This window comes from Poecilia latipinna, unplaced genomic scaffold (assembly GCF_001443285.1).
Source record: "Poecilia latipinna isolate Pla-1442-1.1 unplaced genomic scaffold, P_latipinna-1.0 Scaffold663, whole genome shotgun sequence".
In the NCBI taxonomy this organism is placed as follows: domain Eukaryota; kingdom Metazoa; phylum Chordata; class Actinopteri; order Cyprinodontiformes; family Poeciliidae; genus Poecilia; species Poecilia latipinna.
The window spans coordinates 80,141-99,872 of record NW_015113279.1 but is presented as its reverse complement, the minus strand read 5'-3'; the positions used below and the strand labels follow the sequence as shown (position 1 = coordinate 99,872).

The window sequence follows — 19,732 nt, the reverse complement described above, 5'->3', positions numbered from 1 at the left end:
CAGAGGTATTTGATTTGTATATGTTTTTCTCTCTCAAAAAAAAATTTGAGTCACGGTCAGACATCTTCATTGCATTCTTCTGACTCGAGACAGTTGAGGCAAAAACATTAGCATTAATGGTTTTGCATCTACCATCGCTAAGTGTAAATTTGCCAGATGTTGCCTGGGCAAAGTTTGTACATTTCTGTGAAAATATATGTTTTAAATTTAATTCATAATGATCTCAAAAATGCCTTTAAAGACACTTAAAAGTGAGTTAGCGAAACCTACCAAAGCCCCTTTTTTTTCTGTGCTCAGAACTTTTTTTAAAAAGAGAATCCCACCAAAATTACAAAAGCGAAACGTCTTTATTCTTTCTGTTTTGTCTCGATTTGCATGTGAATGCATCTGCGTTCATCCAGGGGGCCTACTCGCAGCCTTCATCCCCTTACATACCCCCAGGGGCTTATCCTCCTCCTTCGTGGGGGTCAAGCTCCGACACGCAGCCTTCCAGAGTCTCCCATGAGCAGTTCAGAGCTGCACTCCAGCTGGTGGTCAACCCAGGTGAGAACGGCAGAAAAGAAGCACGGAAGCACAGATGGATGCTGTGGCTTCCTTCGGAGTGGGATTTTTTTTTTTTTTTTAAGAAAAGGCTTTGCTCGCCAACAGGCGACCCTCGGGAATACCTGGACAACTTCATCAAGATTGGCGAGGGCTCCACGGGGATCGTGTGCATCGCCAGCGAGAAGCACAGCGGCAAGCAGGTGGCGGTCAAGAAGATGGACCTCAGAAAACAGCAGAGGAGAGAGCTGCTCTTTAACGAGGTGAGGGGAAAAAAACAAATACTGATACAGCTCAACCTTACTGCTAACTTTTTAATGTTCATGAGGGATTATCCCGGTAGATTTGTTTCCAGGAGGAATTTAATGGTTTCACTTTGGATTCCTGTACGGATATTATTTGTCACAGATTGTTGACGTCTTCAATAAGCAGCAGCAGAACAGGAGCTGGTCTGTGTAGCATCGTTAAACATGCTACTTTGTGTGGAACACACACAAAATAAATCTCTTTTGTCAGGTAATAAAAAAAATAGTTAATCTTGCCACTGTTTTTTTTTTTTTTATATATAGCGAAGGCAATTCAATTACTAAGACATTTTTGCATCTGTAATTGCATTTATTTGCAAATTGAGCAAGTGTTTACTGCAAAAGCCTTAAGCGAGTAATTTATTCAGAGATGTGCATGCACACAGTAGACTTAACTGGAAATTTTAGCTAGTTTTTTTTTTTTTTTTTCTTTCTTGCTTATATACGTACAAATCGTCACAAACTGCTCAGTGGTTCTAATGTTACATGGAGGCTGAAGTGGATCTAGGTTCTGGTTTCTGTGTTTTGGATAGACAAAAAGAGGCCGGGTGCATGGATAAGCACTGCTTTGAGGCAGCGGTTGTTCACTTCACTTTCAATTTGCCTCATGTAATCCTATTATTTCCGAATGTAATCCCATTAAGGTTAAACCTGCATCAAAAGGGAAACGTTACATTTTATCCAATAAATTACAAGTTATAGTTATTAAAAGGCAAAACTGTAAGATGTTTTGTAGAACATATTTTATTTTCACTCGTGAAAATTCAAACAGATTTTAGTTTAACGCAATGGATTTGACATTGATTGTTGAATATGTGACTTCTTTAGTGTTGTAAATTGGATTTCTTTTTATTTCTACAAACCTTTGTACAGACAAGCAATTTCTGAAACGGTAATTTACATTCAGCTTTTCCCATCCTTCTCTGTTGAAGGTGGTGATCATGAGGGACTATCATCATGAAAACGTCGTGGACATGTACAACAGTTACCTGGTGGGAGACGAGCTGTGGGTCGTCATGGAGTTCCTGGAGGGCGGGGCGCTCACCGACATTGTGACTCACACCAGGTGACCGAACACGCTTCACAAACTCGGCTTAAAAATCACTGCTGACATGTGAAAAGCTTTGGTCTGAGGCTTAATATCAGTAAAGACTCATGGGTTTTAAATGTACTCCACAATCATTTTATTTCTTTATTTATTTTTGGGGGTTTTTGGAGCCAGAAAAGCGAAATATTTTGAGTAAAGCCAACAGAATAATTGGTTTATCTACACCTGTAATGCTATTAGTAATAGTTGTAATAGAATAGTAGTAGAAGTTGCATCTTGACTTTCCAACCAACGGTGGCATTTTTAGGTTTAAAGAAATCTTTTTATTTCTATAACATGTTTATTTTACCTGGAAGTTTGCCTTGAGAATAAGGATATGAAAATAGAGGAGGTAATATGTACATATATGTACAAATATATATTTGTACGCATATATATATAATTAAACATATTATTTAGTATTTTTGCTGTCCTACTATAAGCAGATAGTCCTGAAAATCAAAGTCCTTAGACATCTGGCTAAAGGTTAACTGACTTCAGGAGTTATTAGAGTAGCTGAAAAGCAGATTATGTTACATATTTCATTTCATTTCCATTGCAATTTTCTTTAATTTGGCAATAATAACTACTGTAAATTTGATTATGGTTTTCAATCAAATTGGTTATTGTTCTATAGTTATTTTTCCACATAAAAATGTAAGAAAACAACAATTTGGAAAACAAATAATATAACTGAACTCTAAAAGAAACTGTAAAACAAATGACCAGCTCAAACCATAGAAACCTGGAAACGTCCATCCAATCTATTTAGAGGAAACATAACAAAGATGGATAAGTTCAATCCAAAACCAGCTCAACAGTTTAAGATGATTTTTTTTTTCCCCCACTCACCAACTTTCTAAATAGTGATAGTGTAGCTGAGTTGTGTTTCTAAGCGGCTCTTCCTCATTGTTTTAAGCTTACTTTGTGCTCGGTGTGTAATTACAGTCATTTGCGTTGAGTGTCAGCAGTAACGCTGCGCGGTGTCGGCTGCTAATAACACGCTTTGTTGGGGCCGAGCGCCGCTGCTGCCGTGAAGGACTTTGAACGCTCTCCCACGCAGATGTTTGCCTGTTTGTGTGTCGTGTGTGTGTGTGTGTGTGTGTGTGTGTGTGTGTGTGTGTGTGTGTGTGTGTGTGTGTGTGTGTAAGGGAGAAAGTTTAGGCACACATGAATGCTTCTGGAAATACTGATGGAGAGATTGGCAAAAAAAAAAAAAAACATTACCTCACTCTCTCTGAACTTTACTTTTGGATGTTGTTTCAGTGAACCAAAACGAAAATCTCAACAAATCTCATAAATCTGAGGAATTATTTATCATTCTTAGATTTACTGCTCTCTCTGGAATACTGAATGATTTCGCCTAATGGAGTTTTGATGAAAACTATAAGAGTAAATTAAAAAATATATGTATATTATAGTGTATTTTCAGTCCAGCTGAAATCTTCCCAGTGTTTCTGTGAAGCTCTTTGTTGCTTTAATAACAGCTGCAGGTTGCACATTGTGGCCTCATCAGTTTCTTCTGCTCTTGGCAGCCAGCTTACACACTCAAGTGTGACACACGCACACACACATTCTTTCAGTCATGTTGCCAGTGGCACAATTAAATGTCATAGTGTAGATTTCAATTAGAATGTACCTCATTTAATGAGATTTTTAAAAAAAAAATCTGTATAATAAGCTGCATTTTTTTCATCCATGTGTTATTCTCTTTCCCCTTGACAACCTTTCTAGGCTCATTAAAGTTGTTTTCCACATTGTCAAACAATTTCCTTTTTCAGTGAACATGTTTTTCCACTGTTCACGTGTGTGTGTGTGTGTGTGTGTGTGTGGGTGTGTGTGTGTGTGTGTGTGTGTGTGTGTGTGTGTGCTAAAGAGGGAGCGTATGAGTGGAGGCTTGGGGGGAGATTGCAGAGGTGATTTGTTTTTGCGTACTCCTCTCAATCCTGTTCATTTTAAGTTAACCAGATGGTGTTTTCTTTCCCCCCTCTATTTGCTGAGAGCTCATTAAACTCCTGTGATTGGAAAAGCTTACATGTGTGACTAAAATAAAATAACAAAAAAAAAAAAAAATTAAGAAGAAGGAAAGAAATCTGCACCAAGCGATGATATATGTGTGTGTCTGTGCATGTTTTTGTCACAACGAAACTTTTTTTTTTTTTGAGTAAATCCTTTTATAGTTGGAGAAGAGTGCGCACTGAATGGTTCGCTGCATTTGCACGCACAAACATGCAGGCGCAACGCTTCTGCGTGTCCCTCCGTGGAGTTTTCCACAAATATAAACGAGGAGAGATCAGCACACAGTCTCTCAGAAAATGCACAGGATGGCCAGGCCAGCTGGGTCTGGATGTTAATGTTCAGTGAGGCTGTGTGGGCTCAGTCAGATGAACTGCATCGCCCTGTCTCTCCATATGGGACCCTCCTGCCTGCTTGAACATCATGGCTGCAGCCGCTCTAGGCTACAGGGGGGATGTTTAGCAAACTGCATCTCTAAACCGCATCTCTTTGTTCGGCTAACGTTCGGTTTTTACAGGGCTTTAAAATTAAGACTTTCAAGTCTAAAGATGTGTTAAAAATGTTTGCTTTCTTATAATAAAAGTGTAATTTTTCTGATGGATTAGGCAATGTGAGATTCTAGGTGTATGGTCTGACTTGAGTAAAATACAACAAAATTGTTGCAAAATTGTTGTTTTGCTAACTCTACGCAGACCAAAATGAAACCTGGATTCAAATCTACGACCTTTTTCCTACAAGGCAACATTATATGCAGCCTGGTATTTCACACAGTTATGCCCAAAATTACTTTTACAGGGTTTTGTTCTCAAGAGAAAATCCATGCACTCAACCCATGGCAGATTGTTTTTATTCGACAAAGACGCTTCTTTTGGAAAATCAGGCATTTCTCAAAAAAATAATAGTCATAATATTCATATTATGTCACAATGCATGTCAAAACTGATTGACACCCTTCTCAGTAACCAATATAAAAATATTTGTTGATTTTATAGCATTGATTCATTTCTCAAAACAACAACAAAAAAACATTAATATTACTTTGAGTCAAAAAAAGTAATGATTTCCTTAGTAGATTTCAGATTAGCTGTATTGATCAATAAAGTTAGTGCCTCTGCAAGAGGTGTGGAAGTTATTTGTTACTAAAGATGGCAAGACCAAGTTCATTCAAGCTCAAAACATGACAACTTTTCAGCTTCTGCGCATGCAGCGTGCCCACTTCAGACGTCTGACCCATTATAGCTGTCCGACACCACAAAGCAAAACAAAAATGACTTGATGAAATGTTCTGCTTTCTATGGAATACATAAAGGTATAAGGTATAAGATAACATTAGCAGGTATTAGCTCACGTAGCCAGCCTTCAGTCACCTGTGTAGTAGAAATGTAGATGGTGGCTTTGTCAACTGAATCACTTGGCATCTGATTCAAAGGGCTGAAATCTGCGGAAGTATGATGTAAAACCGTTACAGCATTGAATACGTAGCTTTTTTCTTTTACCTTTGTGGTCTGGTTGGTTACCGACCCGCGCCTACAGCTGCGTTTGCTTCCTGCAGGATGAACGAGGAGCAGATTGCCACGGTGTGTCTGTCGGTGCTGAGAGCTCTGTCCTACCTGCACACACAGGGCGTCATTCACCGAGACATAAAGAGCGACTCCATCCTGCTGACCAGCGACGGCAGGGTAAGTGCAGTGCACACGATCTTTTTAGGCAATCAGTTTGTCCTTAAAGGTACTCCAGGCTTTGGCCACTTATTGACATTAATGCACTCTGACCCTTCTTCGTGGGTGCAGTACAGGCAGTGTGAGAAACTCACTCATTCATCAATTACAACTCATGCCCGAGTAATTAAATCCTACATAATGCCTCCTAACTACTTGATAAGACATGATTAACTGAGGCATAATTAACTGCTAATAGGAGAGATTAGTGTCTTCTCTCGAAGCTCTTCATCACATGGGGTCAGGATAATTCTGATCTAATATATTTCCCACTACATGTCCTGATGGGATATCTGCATGTGTGCGTGTGTGTGTTTTGCAGATCAAGCTGTCAGACTTCGGCTTTTGTGCCCAAGTTTCCAAAGAGGTGCCGAAGAGGAAATCTCTTGTGGGCACTCCCTACTGGATGGCACCGGAGGTCATCTCAAGAATACCTTACGGGACTGAGGTCAGAACATGTGCACCCGTGTCCCCACAGAGGTGGTCGGTTGTGAGAGGGTTTGGTGAGCAGTAACGCATTGGTCTCTTTGGGTGTCCAGGTGGACATCTGGTCTTTAGGCATTATGGTGATCGAGATGGTAGACGGAGAACCCCCTTACTTTAACGAGCCCCCTCTGCAGGCCATGAGGAGGATACGAGACAACCTTCCCCCACGGCTAAAGGAATCCCACAAGGTACGGAAAGAAACAGTTCAGGGCTATTCAAGAAAAGATGGAAGTACATGGTGATAAGTTCAATGGTTGGTTGTTTTGTTTACAGCTTTATTCGGCAACATTTAACAATTGGGTTTGCAGAATTTGACTCAGACTCAACAAAATCGGGAATAACAGTAACTGAAGTATGGCAATGGTAATCAATCTGAAAGCGATTAGGAGAAAATGGAAAGTGACACAAAAATATGCTAATCAGTGCACAATGGAATTATTTAGCTGCATTTATAAACCTTTATAAATGCAGCTTTTGCAACCTTTAGGTCATATTGGATGTCGTCATAGCAAATTGTAATGTAAAGTTTACCTTAAATTGTGCAGCCCTAGTTGTTAGGTGAATGATCGAAACTAGAACTTCATCCACATTCAAATGAATCTTTCATTAGCTCTACAGTTTGTTCCCTACTTGTTGAGCTAAAACAAATCTAAACAGCTCTTTTCTAGTCACTGAACATTCTCTCGCAAGTGTTTCTAACTTTTGAAAAACGTAATTAGCCTACTGCAGTTTACTTTGCAGTAACTCAAAAAGCTAAAAATAAACACAAGCGTGTCGCATCCTGCAGGTATCGTCGGTGCTGCGGTCCTTCCTGGACATGATGCTGGTGAGGGAGCCATCGCAGAGAGCCACTGCCCAGGAGCTCATCCAGCACCCGTTCCTCAAGATGTCCGGACCGCCGTCCTGCATCGTTCCCCTCATGAGACATTACCGCCATCGTTGATCTCCTGGCCTAATCGCGTCCTCTTCCACACTAAAAAAAACAGCAAAAAATCACATGCTTACTCACCCCCCTTAAGGGTGGCACCGCCTTCACCCAGTCAAAACAACCTACTGCGTGATGGCCCGCCACTAACACCTGTAACCGTAAACGTAGATTAGCTCGAGGAATATTTAAGAAGTATGTTTAAAAAACACACGCACACAGAAAAGAAGAAGGAGAAGAAGAAGGAGAAGGAGCTATCGGGACGTTCTGTTGAAGCGTGAGCCGGTTCGCGACGCTGCACTCTTCTTTCTTCCCAGACTCAAGAGTCTCCAGCTGCACGTAGACTCATAGTAGCCATCAGCCTTCCACAGCTTCTGAAGGGTGCGCTGAGTTGCTGGCGAGGCAGAAGGACCTAAGTGACCCCCACTGCTCCAAAGCAGAGCAGCAGAGGGCCAAACAATCAGTGTGAAGAGAGAGGCTTCTGACCGCCATCGGTCCATCATTTAGAGAGGGACAGGCTGCGTCCTAGCAGCCGAGGCTAGCTCCGACAAGGTCACTCACATCCCTCTCTCTTCCTCTCTCTCTTCTCTCTCTCTCTTTCTCTCTCTCTTTCTCTCTCTCTTTCTCTCTCTCTCTCTCTCTCTCTCACACACACACGTCAAAACGCGAAAATGTATTTTAGAAAAACCTGTAACATTTTCTGTACAGTTTTGATAATTTGCAGTATTTTATCGTGTCGTAACTATTGTGATATGAGCAGTATTAAATAGAATTTCTGCAGAGATCTTTCCTACTGTTTATAATCCAGTTTTTGCTTAAAGATATAAGAGATATTCCAAATAAATCCAGCTAAACCTAACTGTTACTAAAAGTACTTAATATATTTATGATTTCAACATTTGTAGACAGAACTTCCATTAAATGTTTGGAAAAAAAAAAGGGTAATGTCAGAATTTTCTATGACATTTTGAAGTATTTATTTATTTATTTATTGGATATGGGGTGACATTTTTATTTGTAGTGTGGCCTTTTTTTCTTTCTTTTTTTTTCCTGTTTTTTATTTTCTTTTTATTTCATTCATGTTTTCTCCACGATTCTTAATGCACTCGGGCAAAAACAGTGATATCAGTTGTTATGTAATCCAAGCAATACCCCAAATCTATTTGTAAAACCATCAAGCCCAGCTTTTATGATACTGTAACACCATGCATTTCAATGTAGCACAGATTGTGTGGATTTGGCAACAAAAAAACTGAAAAAGAAAGATATTCCTTGCCTTTTCTTATTTTATTTTTCTTTCATATTAGGTTAATGAGTTTCCTTAACTACTACTTCGAGTTAGCTTCACACAGCGATCAGGATGCTGACAAAAAAAAAAAAAGTCTTATTTTTCACTCGCATCCTCATCCCACCTCCGTCTCTTGTCGTCACTGGAACCGTGCTGCCATTCTCATCTCCAGTCGAACCAGAGCAACAGTGTAATCCTCCTCCCTACATCCTCTTTACCCATCAGTCACTGTGATATGTACATATGACTGTGAGCGTGAGTCTGTGTTTGTCGAAGAGCAAAAGAGTCGGAGCGTACGTGTCTCTGTACAGCATCTGAAAGCGTGTGCCTGCGTGTCGTGCGCCCGCCCGCTAATCCTCGACACTGGGTCAGCGTCTGAATGAGTATACACTTATTTGTGGTTTTGGCTTGTACAGTGATATTGCATGTTTGTTTTCAGTGAAGCTGGTTTCAATTAAAAAAAAAAAAGAAACGCACATAAAAAAAAACATCAAGTTGTGTTGCATGGATTTTTCTTTCATCGCCTTTCCCGATCTACCGTACTTCTCTCTCGGTGTCTCATATCAATCAGAGATGATTTTTGTTGTCGTTTATAAGCACACTGTCGGTTTGCTCCGGGGGAGCTTTGTTCAGTCATCATCAGTTTTTCCTCTGTTTTTTTTTTTTTTTTTTTGAAGTCTTTCATGTTCTCTAAATTCAAAAGTTCTCATTTTAAGCGACTCCACCCCAACTTGGCCGCTTAGGAGAGAAGCAAAACGACACATCCATGGATTGGGGTTGCTATAATATATTATGTTTTTGGTCTTTCTTTCCTATAAGCCATTTCCCACTGAAACACAGTAATGGGATATTGATTTAGTTCAGACAAAGAATGGAGCTTCTTTTTCAGAGAGGAAGGCCTGAGCCCAGGGAGCGAAAAGATGAAAAGTATGTGGGAAAGGGCGGCCACAGTGAACCTTTTTAGATGTTGTTAAACACGTTTAAATGTGTAATTAGGATAAAGCCAGATTGGATTCAGAAACCATTAGTATGCTCCGAATCAATCAAAAGAGTGAATTGTTTTCCTTTTCAGGGAGCTATCTATGTTAGACTGAAAAGAAATTACTATGGGAACTCTGTTTACGCCTCATGATTCAGAACTGATGAGAATCAACAAAAAAAATTTGACAGTTTCATTAAAAAATAAGTCATAAATCCACAAACAAACTTCATTAAAACACTACTTTTAACCCAACAATTTACATATTAAAATAATACTGTATGAAACTTATGGGTTACTCTGAAGCTCGTAAGAGTGTACCTAAAATGAATTAAAGAATGACGATTAAAAACCCAAGCTGACAGGCTGGGCAAAGACTCTAACTCTTGAAGAGCTGCTGAGATTTGTATTTCTGGGTTCTGGATTTAACGGAAGAACTACTTGAATGGAAGAGCGGCAAGAGGAAAGCCATTTCCAACCTGGAAACCTCCAGTTAAGGTGCTTTGGTCATACGAAAACACAAGGAAACTTTCTGGCCCTCTTGCAAAACACGTTGTGGAGGAGAATTAACATTACACCTCAACTTTGAGACATCACCTCTGTAAAACACGGTTGCGGCAGCAGCAGGCTGTGGGAAAGCTTTTCTTCAGCAGGTAAAAGGAAGCTGGTTGGAGTCGATAAAGACGGATGGCACTAAATATACAGCGCAATAATGGAGAGATAATAAACTCTTTAAGGGTCCTAAAGGCTTGAGACTGGGGCAAGGTTTACCTCTACATCTTTCCAGAACACACAGCCAAAGATACAGTAGATCAAAGCATGCATTAAAAATGAACAATCCAACCAAGAACTTTCGTCATAAATATTAAAACTGAGGGTCATACATGATTTCTGTCCATTCTAATCTTGAGAGATTGTACAAAGACTGATGGTAGAGAGCCACGTTATTCTCGTATCACTTTACAATGAAGTTATTTGTTTTTAGGGTTTAAAAAACTCATGGTTCTCATGAAGGCGTATCATTCCGACGCGTGAGGTCAAATTCCCAGCGAAGAACTGCTGGTTATCGGCGCAGTGCAATGACGTCATATTAATGAGATGACGCCTGTCAAGTTCACTGTGAGCGTGTCAGACGGAAAACACCCAATATGTCGACATATGAATTGCAGCAATATTCTTTTAGGAAAAACTATTTAATATGCAGTCTCTGCCGCTCCATTAGTATACTTTTGAGATTTTACGTGTTTTTCAAGAGAACCAACTCTCAAGGTGAAGTAAGTTGAAGGTGAGGCTTTTGTCTCTGTTAACATGTTTAACTTTTTTTTTTCCTAATCTAATAATTGACAGCAGGGCCGTGCTGTCTCTCGTAATTGACGCAGTTTTGTATTCTGGACACATTTACAGTGGATTAAACAAACGGAACGTCAATTGGAGGCTAAGCTACTGGGTGAAACCCGTCCGCTGGACCACAGGTGAGGTTAATTGCTCTAAGGAATGTGTAGTTTTGTTTTTAGTTTTTGCTAATTTATGGCTACATAAGAAGGGCGCGAAGCTTGTCTTTTGTTATCAGGTGACGGTGGTGGCTGAATTAATTTGAGTTGTGTGTGTTTGTGTCTCATTGTGTTCGTAGCGCAGTGGGTTTACTGTACCTTTAAATGTTGCCATAGCAATATTTTCGTTTTTTTAACTATAAAAACGTCAATTAGACTTTATGTTCTTTCATATCTATTACAGTATCATTTTTAGTTGTCTTTTTTTTTTAAATGTTTTCTTTTGCATGAAAGACTTGTACTCTGTTGGAACAGGGACATTTATTATTTTATTCGATAAAGCAATGCTAAAGTTCTCATGTCAGAATTTACAAGATCTCTAGTCTAGACGTAAAGGAGAGTCGTCCCACCAACTGCAGTGTTTGTCAGTGTTGTAAGCACTCCTATACTCTAAATTTCTTACAATTATATCTCTTAGACACCATAAACAAAAACAAGTCCCGCCTTATAGGCGTGTTAACAAGCTGCACAAAGGAAATTTTCTTTCTTTCTTTCTTTCTTTCTTTCTTTCTTTCTTTCTTTCTTTCTTTCTTTCTTTCTTTCTTTCTTTGTCTCTTTCTTTCTTTCTCTCTTTCTTTAAGTTCTGGAACAGAAAGCAAAATGTTCTCGTCCTGTGGGGTATATATTATGAAATTTTATAGAAAGTCAGGCACCTCTCATGTAAAGATGGCTATTTGTAATTTGTGTTTCCAATAGTAAAATATTCAGTGAGTTAAAAACTTTAGTAAATGGCTTGGTAGATATGTTGCAATTAAAGATATATGTGGTTTATGAAATGTTGAATAAGTCTCGGTGATATACATGGTGTTTTCAGTTAGACTTTTCCTGGCTTATATTTTCCTCTCAAGACACAGACTTGGAGGAAATCAATACTTCATCCTGGCAGTGTCTTCTCTGATATATGTATCAGTCAACAATTCCAGTTAACCTGCATTATTTATTAGCTAGTTGTGTCAAAGATCTCGATCTGATAGCTGGACTTTCTCTCTCGTGGTTTTCTGCTTGATGGAAGAATTCATGGATTCATTAATTACATTAAGCAGCAAAGAAGCGCCAAAAACATCACTCTACCACCACCATGTTTGACTGCTGGAGTAAAGTTATTTTTCTGAAATGTCAGATTTATGCCAAGTTTAACATGAGACACAACTGATAGGAAGTTTCACTTTGTTTTCAAGAAGTCTTTTGCAAATGTGAAGTGGGTCAGCAGTGGTTTTGGCCTTTGAACTCTCCCATGGTTGCCATGTTTACACAATCTCTTTGTTACTGTTGAATCATAAACACAGACCTTAACTAAAGAAGTGAAGGCTGCTGTGCTTTAGATGGTGCTGTTTTGTGAGTAATTTTGATGCTGGTAATTCTTGGGAAGGTTTTACAACTGCTCCATGTTTTCTCCTGTTTTTTATAATGACTTTCACCATGGTCAGGTGTAATCCCACAGCTTAATTGCTACGTAAATTTCAATAGACTGATGGATGTAATTGACTTTGTGTCTCAGATCGGAACATCATGGGATCTTTCAGCCTGGTTAATGTTGTCTGTCTGGACTCTAGTAAAGTCCAGGCAGAAAATTTGAAATTGGAAAAATGTGAATCGAAAAAAAGTCATGACTTAAAAAGAAAGTTATGACTTTCTTTTACATATTGTGGTATTGTTTTGGACAGCTTTGTCCCCTTAGTTAAAAAGGCATGATTTGAAAACTTTCTGTAACTACTCAGGTTAACTTTGTCTGAAAATAATTTTTTTGATGTGAATAACTTCAAATAAGTTATTCTCCCTTTACAGGAGTATTTCTCCCTATAAAGGGAGAAATACTTTTTTTTTTTTTTTTTACAACATTCCATTGAATTAAAATATATTCCATGCAATAGCTGATAGTTTGTGTAGTGTGATAAATGCTGAAATAGAATAATTTGGTAATTGTGTATCCAGCAATTTATTTCAAACAGAACAGAGTACTGCACATGATTGCATCAGCAGAGATTTATGCATAGACTTTCACTCTAAAAATAATATACACACATTTTTATTAACCTCTCGACATTTCCATAAATACTTATTCTGACTTTTTTTCTCAAGTTTTGTAAGACGTTTTGTATTTGACTTTTTTGTTTTTTATATATATCTTTCTTTCGTTGATCTGTGCCAAGAATAGGGTCTGATGCCCAGGCAAAACTGCACTGTACACTACAAGACAGTCCACTGTCAACACTATGGCTGCATTCTGGATGTATGAGCACAGAGATGAGAACCAAAAGAAAGGAACAAAGTTTACAAATACAGATGGATTCCTATAGCAGCAAATTCAAACAGAGAAAGAGGGAACAGGGGAACAAGGAATTTAGAAATGTTTTGAAAGACAAGTTAGATCAAACATTGTGCAAGTTACAAACCATCTTCATTAAAGTTTTTTTGGGGGAAAAAAATTCAGAAAATTCAATTCACTTTATTTGAAACTACGTATGGCACAATCCAGCAGTGAATTTAACTAGATTTGGGTGGGTTTACTCTCCAATTACACTCATGCTATGTCCCAAACTGTCTAAATAACTCGTAATTTTAACAGTTCAAAAGCTCCAGTGGGCAGTGCAGACTATTCGCTTTTTCCAATCAGGGACATAGTCCAGTGTGGGGGACGCAATCCTCAGGCCCAGGACTTTGAGGAGACAAATCTGTCATGAGGAGAGCGTTGTAGGGAGTCGGGGGCGCCGCCGATGCGTCACTTGACTACATGTTCTTGTACATAGAGCGATCTCTTGGGAGCTGTGGCTGATTCGCTGTCAGTTTGAGGTGGAAGTGGTAGATGGTGAGCGTGATGATTATTATTAGACCAAGAATGAGGCCCAGGATAAGGGGGAGGATCTCCTCTAGGTGCTCCCGCTGGTCTGTGATGCACTTATAGGCTGCAAAGAGAGGAAAACACAGGAGCAAAATGTAGAGACGGCAATATCTGTAGAAATCTAGTACTTTGAAAGCTTGTTTGGATTTGGTTAGAGCTGGGCCAGGTTTTGGTTTCTGTGTTTTTTCACACGTTGAAACAAATTTGTTTGAATTGCAATTTTTTTTAAATTGGTATTGAAATATTGTATCCCTATAAATGATTCAGAAACTTCAAGTTTCTTTTAATTGAACCAAACTGTTAAGACATAAAGCTTGGTAGTTAAAGGATGCTTCATCGCTGCTGTATTGACCAAAGTAGTAGGCCTGTCACGATAAACAATAAATCAATTAATGGCATGATGAATGAAAATTATCGACCTCATTTTAATTTATCGGCTTTATCGTTTCTTCCTGCCTTTTTCTCTTTCTATTGATGACATTGAATGAAAAAGGACTCAACTCCGGTGCTCTCCACTGACCCCTTCCTTCCTAATTTTCTGAGTGTAATGTCCAGTTCACACTACACGATTTTGGAATTGTTGGCTGATCGTCTGCCCATTTTCAAAACCTGAGACACACTAGCTGACAAAAAAAAATCGTAAGCATAACGGGTTCGATCGTGCCGAGTGTGGTGTCCAACCACAAAGCAAGAGCAGCACACCCACACACGAACCGATTTCTCTCACCGACATTCAGATTTCAGACAGAAAATTCAGTAAAAACCCACTATATCACACGTGAATTGAATTGTCTTATCATTATAACCTATTTATGACACGTTAACAATGAACAGCTGAAAAGTTACCGGGTATATCAACCGCGGTAACAATTTCGCTCCATCTCCTCTCCTTGTCATTTCTGTGGCTATTCCCCTCACGAAATGTTAAATAACATTAATGTTTCCAATGTCCGCTGGACTCTCCTTGCGCCGTGTCAGCTGTTTGGGATTCCCCTCCATGTTTTCCCTTCAGAAAGCACGGAGGGGATTCCGCGCTTTCTGATTGGCTACCTGTCACATTGAACAGGCTGCGTTCTTGCTCCCTATTGGGAAAAGCCACACACGCCGCAGTGATAAACTGGCCAAGACAATCCAACATGTTGAATATGCCTGACTTAGATCAGAGCGGTCCCGACGTTCTACCTACTGGACCCGATCAGTCGTAATACACCACACACTACGGGATGATCGGTTACGATCGTTGGACGTTCTAAGATTGTCGAAAGCGGAAAATCGGGGCAATAAATAAATAAAATCTTGTAGTGTGAACTGGGCTTAAGGGAGGAGTGAACTATTGCATCAGGTAGTGGGATGTGCCCATCTTCTCTATCTAAATCTCTTGATTACTGAAGGGCAAGATGGTGTACAGACTTTATAATCTGTACTTTTTTGGTTGAATGTAGTTTTTATTTCCACTTTGGTTTTATGTTGTGTTTAGTTTTTATTCAAGTGCATTTTTTGTCAACAGAGACGGAGACCATTTTACTTTAGTTTTTGGTTGTTCTGTTTATTTAGTTTACAGACGGACAGTTCCAGTGTTTAGTGTACTTTTGAAAATAAAGTGCATCTATTTTTGGCAGGATATTGCTTGCATTATTATGTCATTACCATTACATCAGTTAAAAATGGTCTTCAAACAATATTATCGTTTATCTCAATCATTTTTGAGACAATTAATCGTCCAGCAAAATTGGTTATCGTGACAGACCTAATTCATAGTACTTGAACTTTTCTACTTCGTCATGTTACAACCAATGACTTTTTAATTTGAATTATATTGTAATTTTTGAAAGATGAGGATAAGTACATAATGGAATGCACATAATCCATGGCTGTGGATCTCGGTACCTCCTTCAATTACCACAAGCCTCTTGGGTGCTTCTCTGATTAATGTTTGCAATATTTAGGTGGAGGTCACCAAATTTTTGTTTTTAAAATAATTTGAAAACCTTTATGTTGATCTGTCACATAAAATCCCAATAAAATACATTAAATTAGTCTGTGCTCAGAAAAAGCTAAAGGGTTATTTTGCAACAATATAAAGCATTTTCTCCTTTACACAGTGCATTTTTAAGAACTGCTAGGTGGTTCAGAGTAAGGAGGACACTTAAGCTCTGCTGAGAATAGAGTACAGTATGCATATGGGGTCTGAAGTTGAAGGTGTTTCTCCCCGTGGACAGCTGTAATGCACACAAGGAGAAAGGCAGTGAAGCTTAGCCCAGTACAGTTTACTGCAGCTGAGGCCACATGATTCCTCCAAGGTGACTGGACAATGAAATGCACGCAGTGTTCCTAAAAGCTGCATCCAGGGCACAGATACCATAAAGTCCTAATGACCTCAACCTCTTTCCTTTCAGTCGTCCTCCCGCTGCGCCTATTGTCTCTTGTGCATCCCCAGCCTGTTCTTTTTCTCATTTCACCCTACATGCTCCCCATACTGCAGCAATAACCTGCCTCTCCCCTGAGATTTGGACGTTAGGAAGAGACGTACAGCTCACCCCCCAGGATTTCTCATTACCGTCTTCATCTGTTGTTTGTCTGACACGAGCAAACAAAAAGCTGCTGAATGTCTTCGTCTGTCCTTACGTGCGCTGAAGATGAAGTCCGAGGCGATGTCAAAGGGCTGGATCTGGATGTCGTACATGGAGAACGTGATGCCCTTCTGGTGATCGCTGGAGATGAGGGTGACGGTCTGCTGAGCCGTGCACACATAGGAGTGCCCGGCTGGGGTCACCAGGGCCGAGAGCTTGTGGGTGCTGGCTGTGTGCTTTCCGGCTATAGACCCAGAGAGATGAAGGACTTTTTAATAAAACGAAACAAATGGCACTGTTGCGTGTTTTAAAAGTGTTTGTTTCAACAGAATGTTGAAATAAAGTTGTAATAGTTTAATGTCAAGGGGAAAACACAACAAAACGATTCAAATAAGATTTTTTTTATATTAAAATTACTACTTGGATTTTTCTGTTAGACATTTTGATAAAAACAACGATGATGAAACGGCCAGCACTAACTGTAAAATATAAATTAATACAAAGAAAATTGTTAAAAATTTATGTTTCACATTCAAAAGCTTTGATTAAAGGTTTTTATGTTCTGAAACCTTCCAGTGGTATGTAAATAAATGTCTGAGAACTTCCTAAATCTCCGCATGAGTTCGTCCTTAACTCCACCCGATGGACTGCAGAATAAATGCGGCCAAGCTGCGATCACAGCAGTGGGGCCGGAGGCTGTGAAGGAGCCGCTGTGTTGTGCTGCTGCGGAAGGGACACTCACGGTTGTATGCGTTGATGAAGTGCGAGGTCTCCGAGGTGTCGTAGACGAACTGGATTTTGTTGCTCTTCCACACCTCAATACCCTTTTCGCGGAACTCCTAGATAAAACATGCCAGAGTGGATTGTGTCATCCAGGACCTGACATTCCCAAGTGCTCAAGAATACAAGTCCAGTTGCTTCCTGCTCAAGCACTCAGGAATGCAGGAGTCGAGGTTGGCGTGTGGAGATTTCTCTACAGGTTTTCGTCAGGAAATTATTAAAAAAGTAACCTTTTCTATTTTTAATCATCATAAAAAAAGTTCACTACTCTGTTTTATAGTGTATTTTCTGTTTGCCGTTGATGCACCTTGGAGAAGTAAATGCGGAGGATGTAGGCGTTGTTCTTCCAGGAGATGTGGATCTCTGAGTCGGTGCTCCCACATTTCCCCTCGATCTCTGCCCCACGGGGCAGCGTGAAAGAAGCCTGCTCTGTGATGAGCTATAAATAAATAAATAAAATAAAGACAAGTTGCACACTGTATTAATAAAATTGGTCTGTAATCTCTAAGTGGCATAAGTAACCTTTTTTTTTAAGTTCAGCATTTTATGCACTGCTGCAAAAACTGCTTTTCATGGTTGCAATTTAAATGTATCCACAAATTTATCTCAACATGAATTAAAATAAATTTAAATATATAATTTTTTCAGTGCGTCAGACTTATTTTAAGCACAACTTGATCCAGAAAAAAAAGAATCTTGAACAGTTTTATGCAGCGTTCATGTTGTTTTTCTCTCTTATTTTGAGAAGCTAAAACGAGAATTAAAATGCACGCGAGGGAAATCCTTACGTCTATCCCATTAAGCGCGAGCACGTCATATGGCACGAGGAATTTGGCGGCGAACTCCACCATCAGGCACGTCGTTCCGTTCTCGCGGACCGCGAAAATGGCTTTGTCCGGGTTATCCGAGAGCCCGGACAGGTTCTCCCCCTCCTGCTCTGCCAGCGCCGCGGGCAGCGCTAGCACACCTGATAACAGCAGAAACACACCCGGTGGAGAAAAGAGCCTGGTGTCTTGCCGGGCAATAAATGGTTGGCACACACTCATGCGCACAAGCAGCTGCAAAACATGCAGAATCAGCAGAAAACAGAAGGACTGATCAGAGGTTAGTAGAGGGTTGAAGTCAACATCTACATAACACTAAAAGTAAAACCTGCAACGTCAGGGGAGCAACAGCTCACCCCTCAAACGTCAGTTTGCAACACTTTAGCAAAAAAAAAAAATTGCCAACTCATGAAGATGAAAGAACACATGCACCTTATGAGGCACGCATACATGCAGTTGTTGCATGCGCGTGCACGTGTTCGCTCCGCAGAGAGTAGTCACGACATTCCGACAGACACTCAACACACTCACGCTCTTACCACACACACAGAGCAGCAAAAGTCCAGCGCTCTCCTTGGTGCTGAAACTGAGCCGCCCCATTGCTACCAGCTTCCCCGGCGCTGGGGGAAAAAAAAGGGGGGCTGACTGACTGGGCAGTCTGGGCTGAACCCGCGAAAAGAAAAGAGAAACGCGGACAGGGAGGGGAGACTGAGAAAGAAAGAAAAAGAGAGAGAGGGGGGGAGAAGGAGAGGAAGTGAGGGAGAAGGGCTGTCTCTTCTTAGCGCCAAGAAGTGACGCTCAGATGATCGTGAATGCACCAAACGATGCCCCGAGATTGGCTGCGAGATCCGGCACCAACGAGTTCCATCTGTCCGAACCGACCTCCTCACTCCTTCAAGGTGGACAGGTGTCAACCCGGTGACAACTGCAAGTCCGAACCACCTCTACATGTCATCAGCCACAAATAAGGATCCTTCTTCGTTGAAAGTCAGAAACTTATCTCCTGCGAGGCGGTGGTGGCAGCTACTCCTGCAGTGCCGTAGTCTCCATCTCTGCGGTAGCAGCTGGAGGTTCAGCTGAAATGATGCATGTCTAGAGGGAAACGCCGACAACTCCCCCTCTCTCCCTCCCCTCCACTGAAAACCTCCACTCCCTCAAGGTTGCAGCTCGGTGTGTTAGTGAGGGCTGACACCAGATGGTTAGACTTGCATTAAAAAAAAAGAACACTAAAGCCTTAAAATGATGTTTCAATGAAGGCAAACGACTAGTTTTTTATTTTTTTAAATCACACCATATTGTACCATTACTGACTGCTAACACAAATCAGATCTTTATTTTAGCTCTTTACTACAGTTGCACTAATCCATCTCGGAGACCGGAACCGACCTATTTTCCGTAAATTTGCTCTGATTGACAATCCACTGATCAGATCCAGACAAATACCAACTTTGCGCTTTTTTTTAGTTCAGTTAAAAATTAGAGGTGGTCGGCACGTTTTGATGAATAAATGTAAATTATGTAAATCATAAATGTATTCCTCTATCAAGTAACCAGCCGCTCATATTTCCGCTGTTATGCATTACAGTTCTTCAAATGTAAAGACTTTAGACTGGATGAAATCACAATCATACCAGAGTTAAAAGAAAAAACTCCACAGTGACTAACGTGTCCCTATGGGTTTTCAATAACTACTAGTATCGATCACTATTATACATTTATTGAACACCCTAAGAACACGAAGAATTTTTTACTAAAGTTTTTTTTTAAACACAAACTTTTCCGCCACTTACAGTTAAGCAAAAAAAAAAAAAAAAAAAAAAAAAAA

General features: G+C 40.0%; 2 protein-coding genes and 1 long non-coding RNA gene across 7 annotated transcripts in view; 2 read left to right on the top strand and 1 right to left on the bottom strand.

The window, feature by feature from the left end:
• The window catches only part of pak5 (p21 protein (Cdc42/Rac)-activated kinase 5), a 72,210-nt gene extending 64,205 nt beyond the window's left edge, over positions 1–8,005 (top strand). For all 5 annotated transcript variants that reach the window (XM_015044113.1, XM_015044111.1, XM_015044112.1 and 2 more), the window contains 7 exons: positions 402–543; positions 649–803; positions 1,778–1,911; positions 5,501–5,627; positions 5,989–6,114; positions 6,206–6,340; positions 6,940–8,005. In XM_015044113.1, the coding sequence (XP_014899599.1) occupies positions 402–543; positions 649–803; positions 1,778–1,911; positions 5,501–5,627; positions 5,989–6,114; positions 6,206–6,340; positions 6,940–7,095 (975 nt within the window). In that variant the 3' untranslated portion in view covers positions 7,096–8,005. The remainder of the gene's footprint in view (positions 1–401; positions 544–648; positions 804–1,777; positions 1,912–5,500; positions 5,628–5,988; positions 6,115–6,205; positions 6,341–6,939) is intronic.
• Positions 8,006–8,204: 199 nt separating this feature from the next.
• On the top strand, positions 8,205–16,352 carry LOC106954538 (uncharacterized). Its single transcript, XR_001426382.1, has 3 exons — positions 8,205–10,629; positions 10,749–10,816; positions 16,130–16,352. It is a non-coding gene; the product is annotated as an uncharacterized LOC106954538 (long non-coding RNA).
• On the bottom strand, positions 12,807–19,610 carry lamp5 (lysosomal associated membrane protein family member 5). Its single transcript, XM_015044116.1, has 6 exons — positions 18,447–19,610; positions 17,872–18,050; positions 17,391–17,522; positions 17,046–17,142; positions 16,359–16,547; positions 12,807–13,797 (listed from the first exon to the last, which is right to left on the bottom strand). The coding sequence occupies exons 1-6, from the start codon at positions 18,505–18,507 to the stop codon at positions 13,622–13,624; spliced, it is 834 nt and encodes a 277-aa protein (XP_014899602.1). The 5' UTR covers positions 18,508–19,610; the 3' UTR covers positions 12,807–13,621.
• Positions 19,611–19,732: the final 122 nt, after the last annotated feature.

Bases quoted from the DNA above. Each gene is read 5' to 3' on its own strand.
- lamp5 (XM_015044116.1), bottom strand. From the start codon at position 18,507: ATGGGGCGGCTCAGTTTCAGCACCAAGGAGAGCGCTGGACTTTTGCTG. The intron at 18,051-18,446 runs GTAAGAGCGTGA...TGCTGTTATCAG, and splicing joins TTTGCTGCTCTGTGTGTGTG to GTGTGCTAGCGCTGCCCGCG. The intron at 17,523-17,871 runs GTAAGGATTTCC...ATTTATTTATAG, and splicing joins TCGCGCTTAATGGGATAGAC to CTCATCACAGAGCAGGCTTC.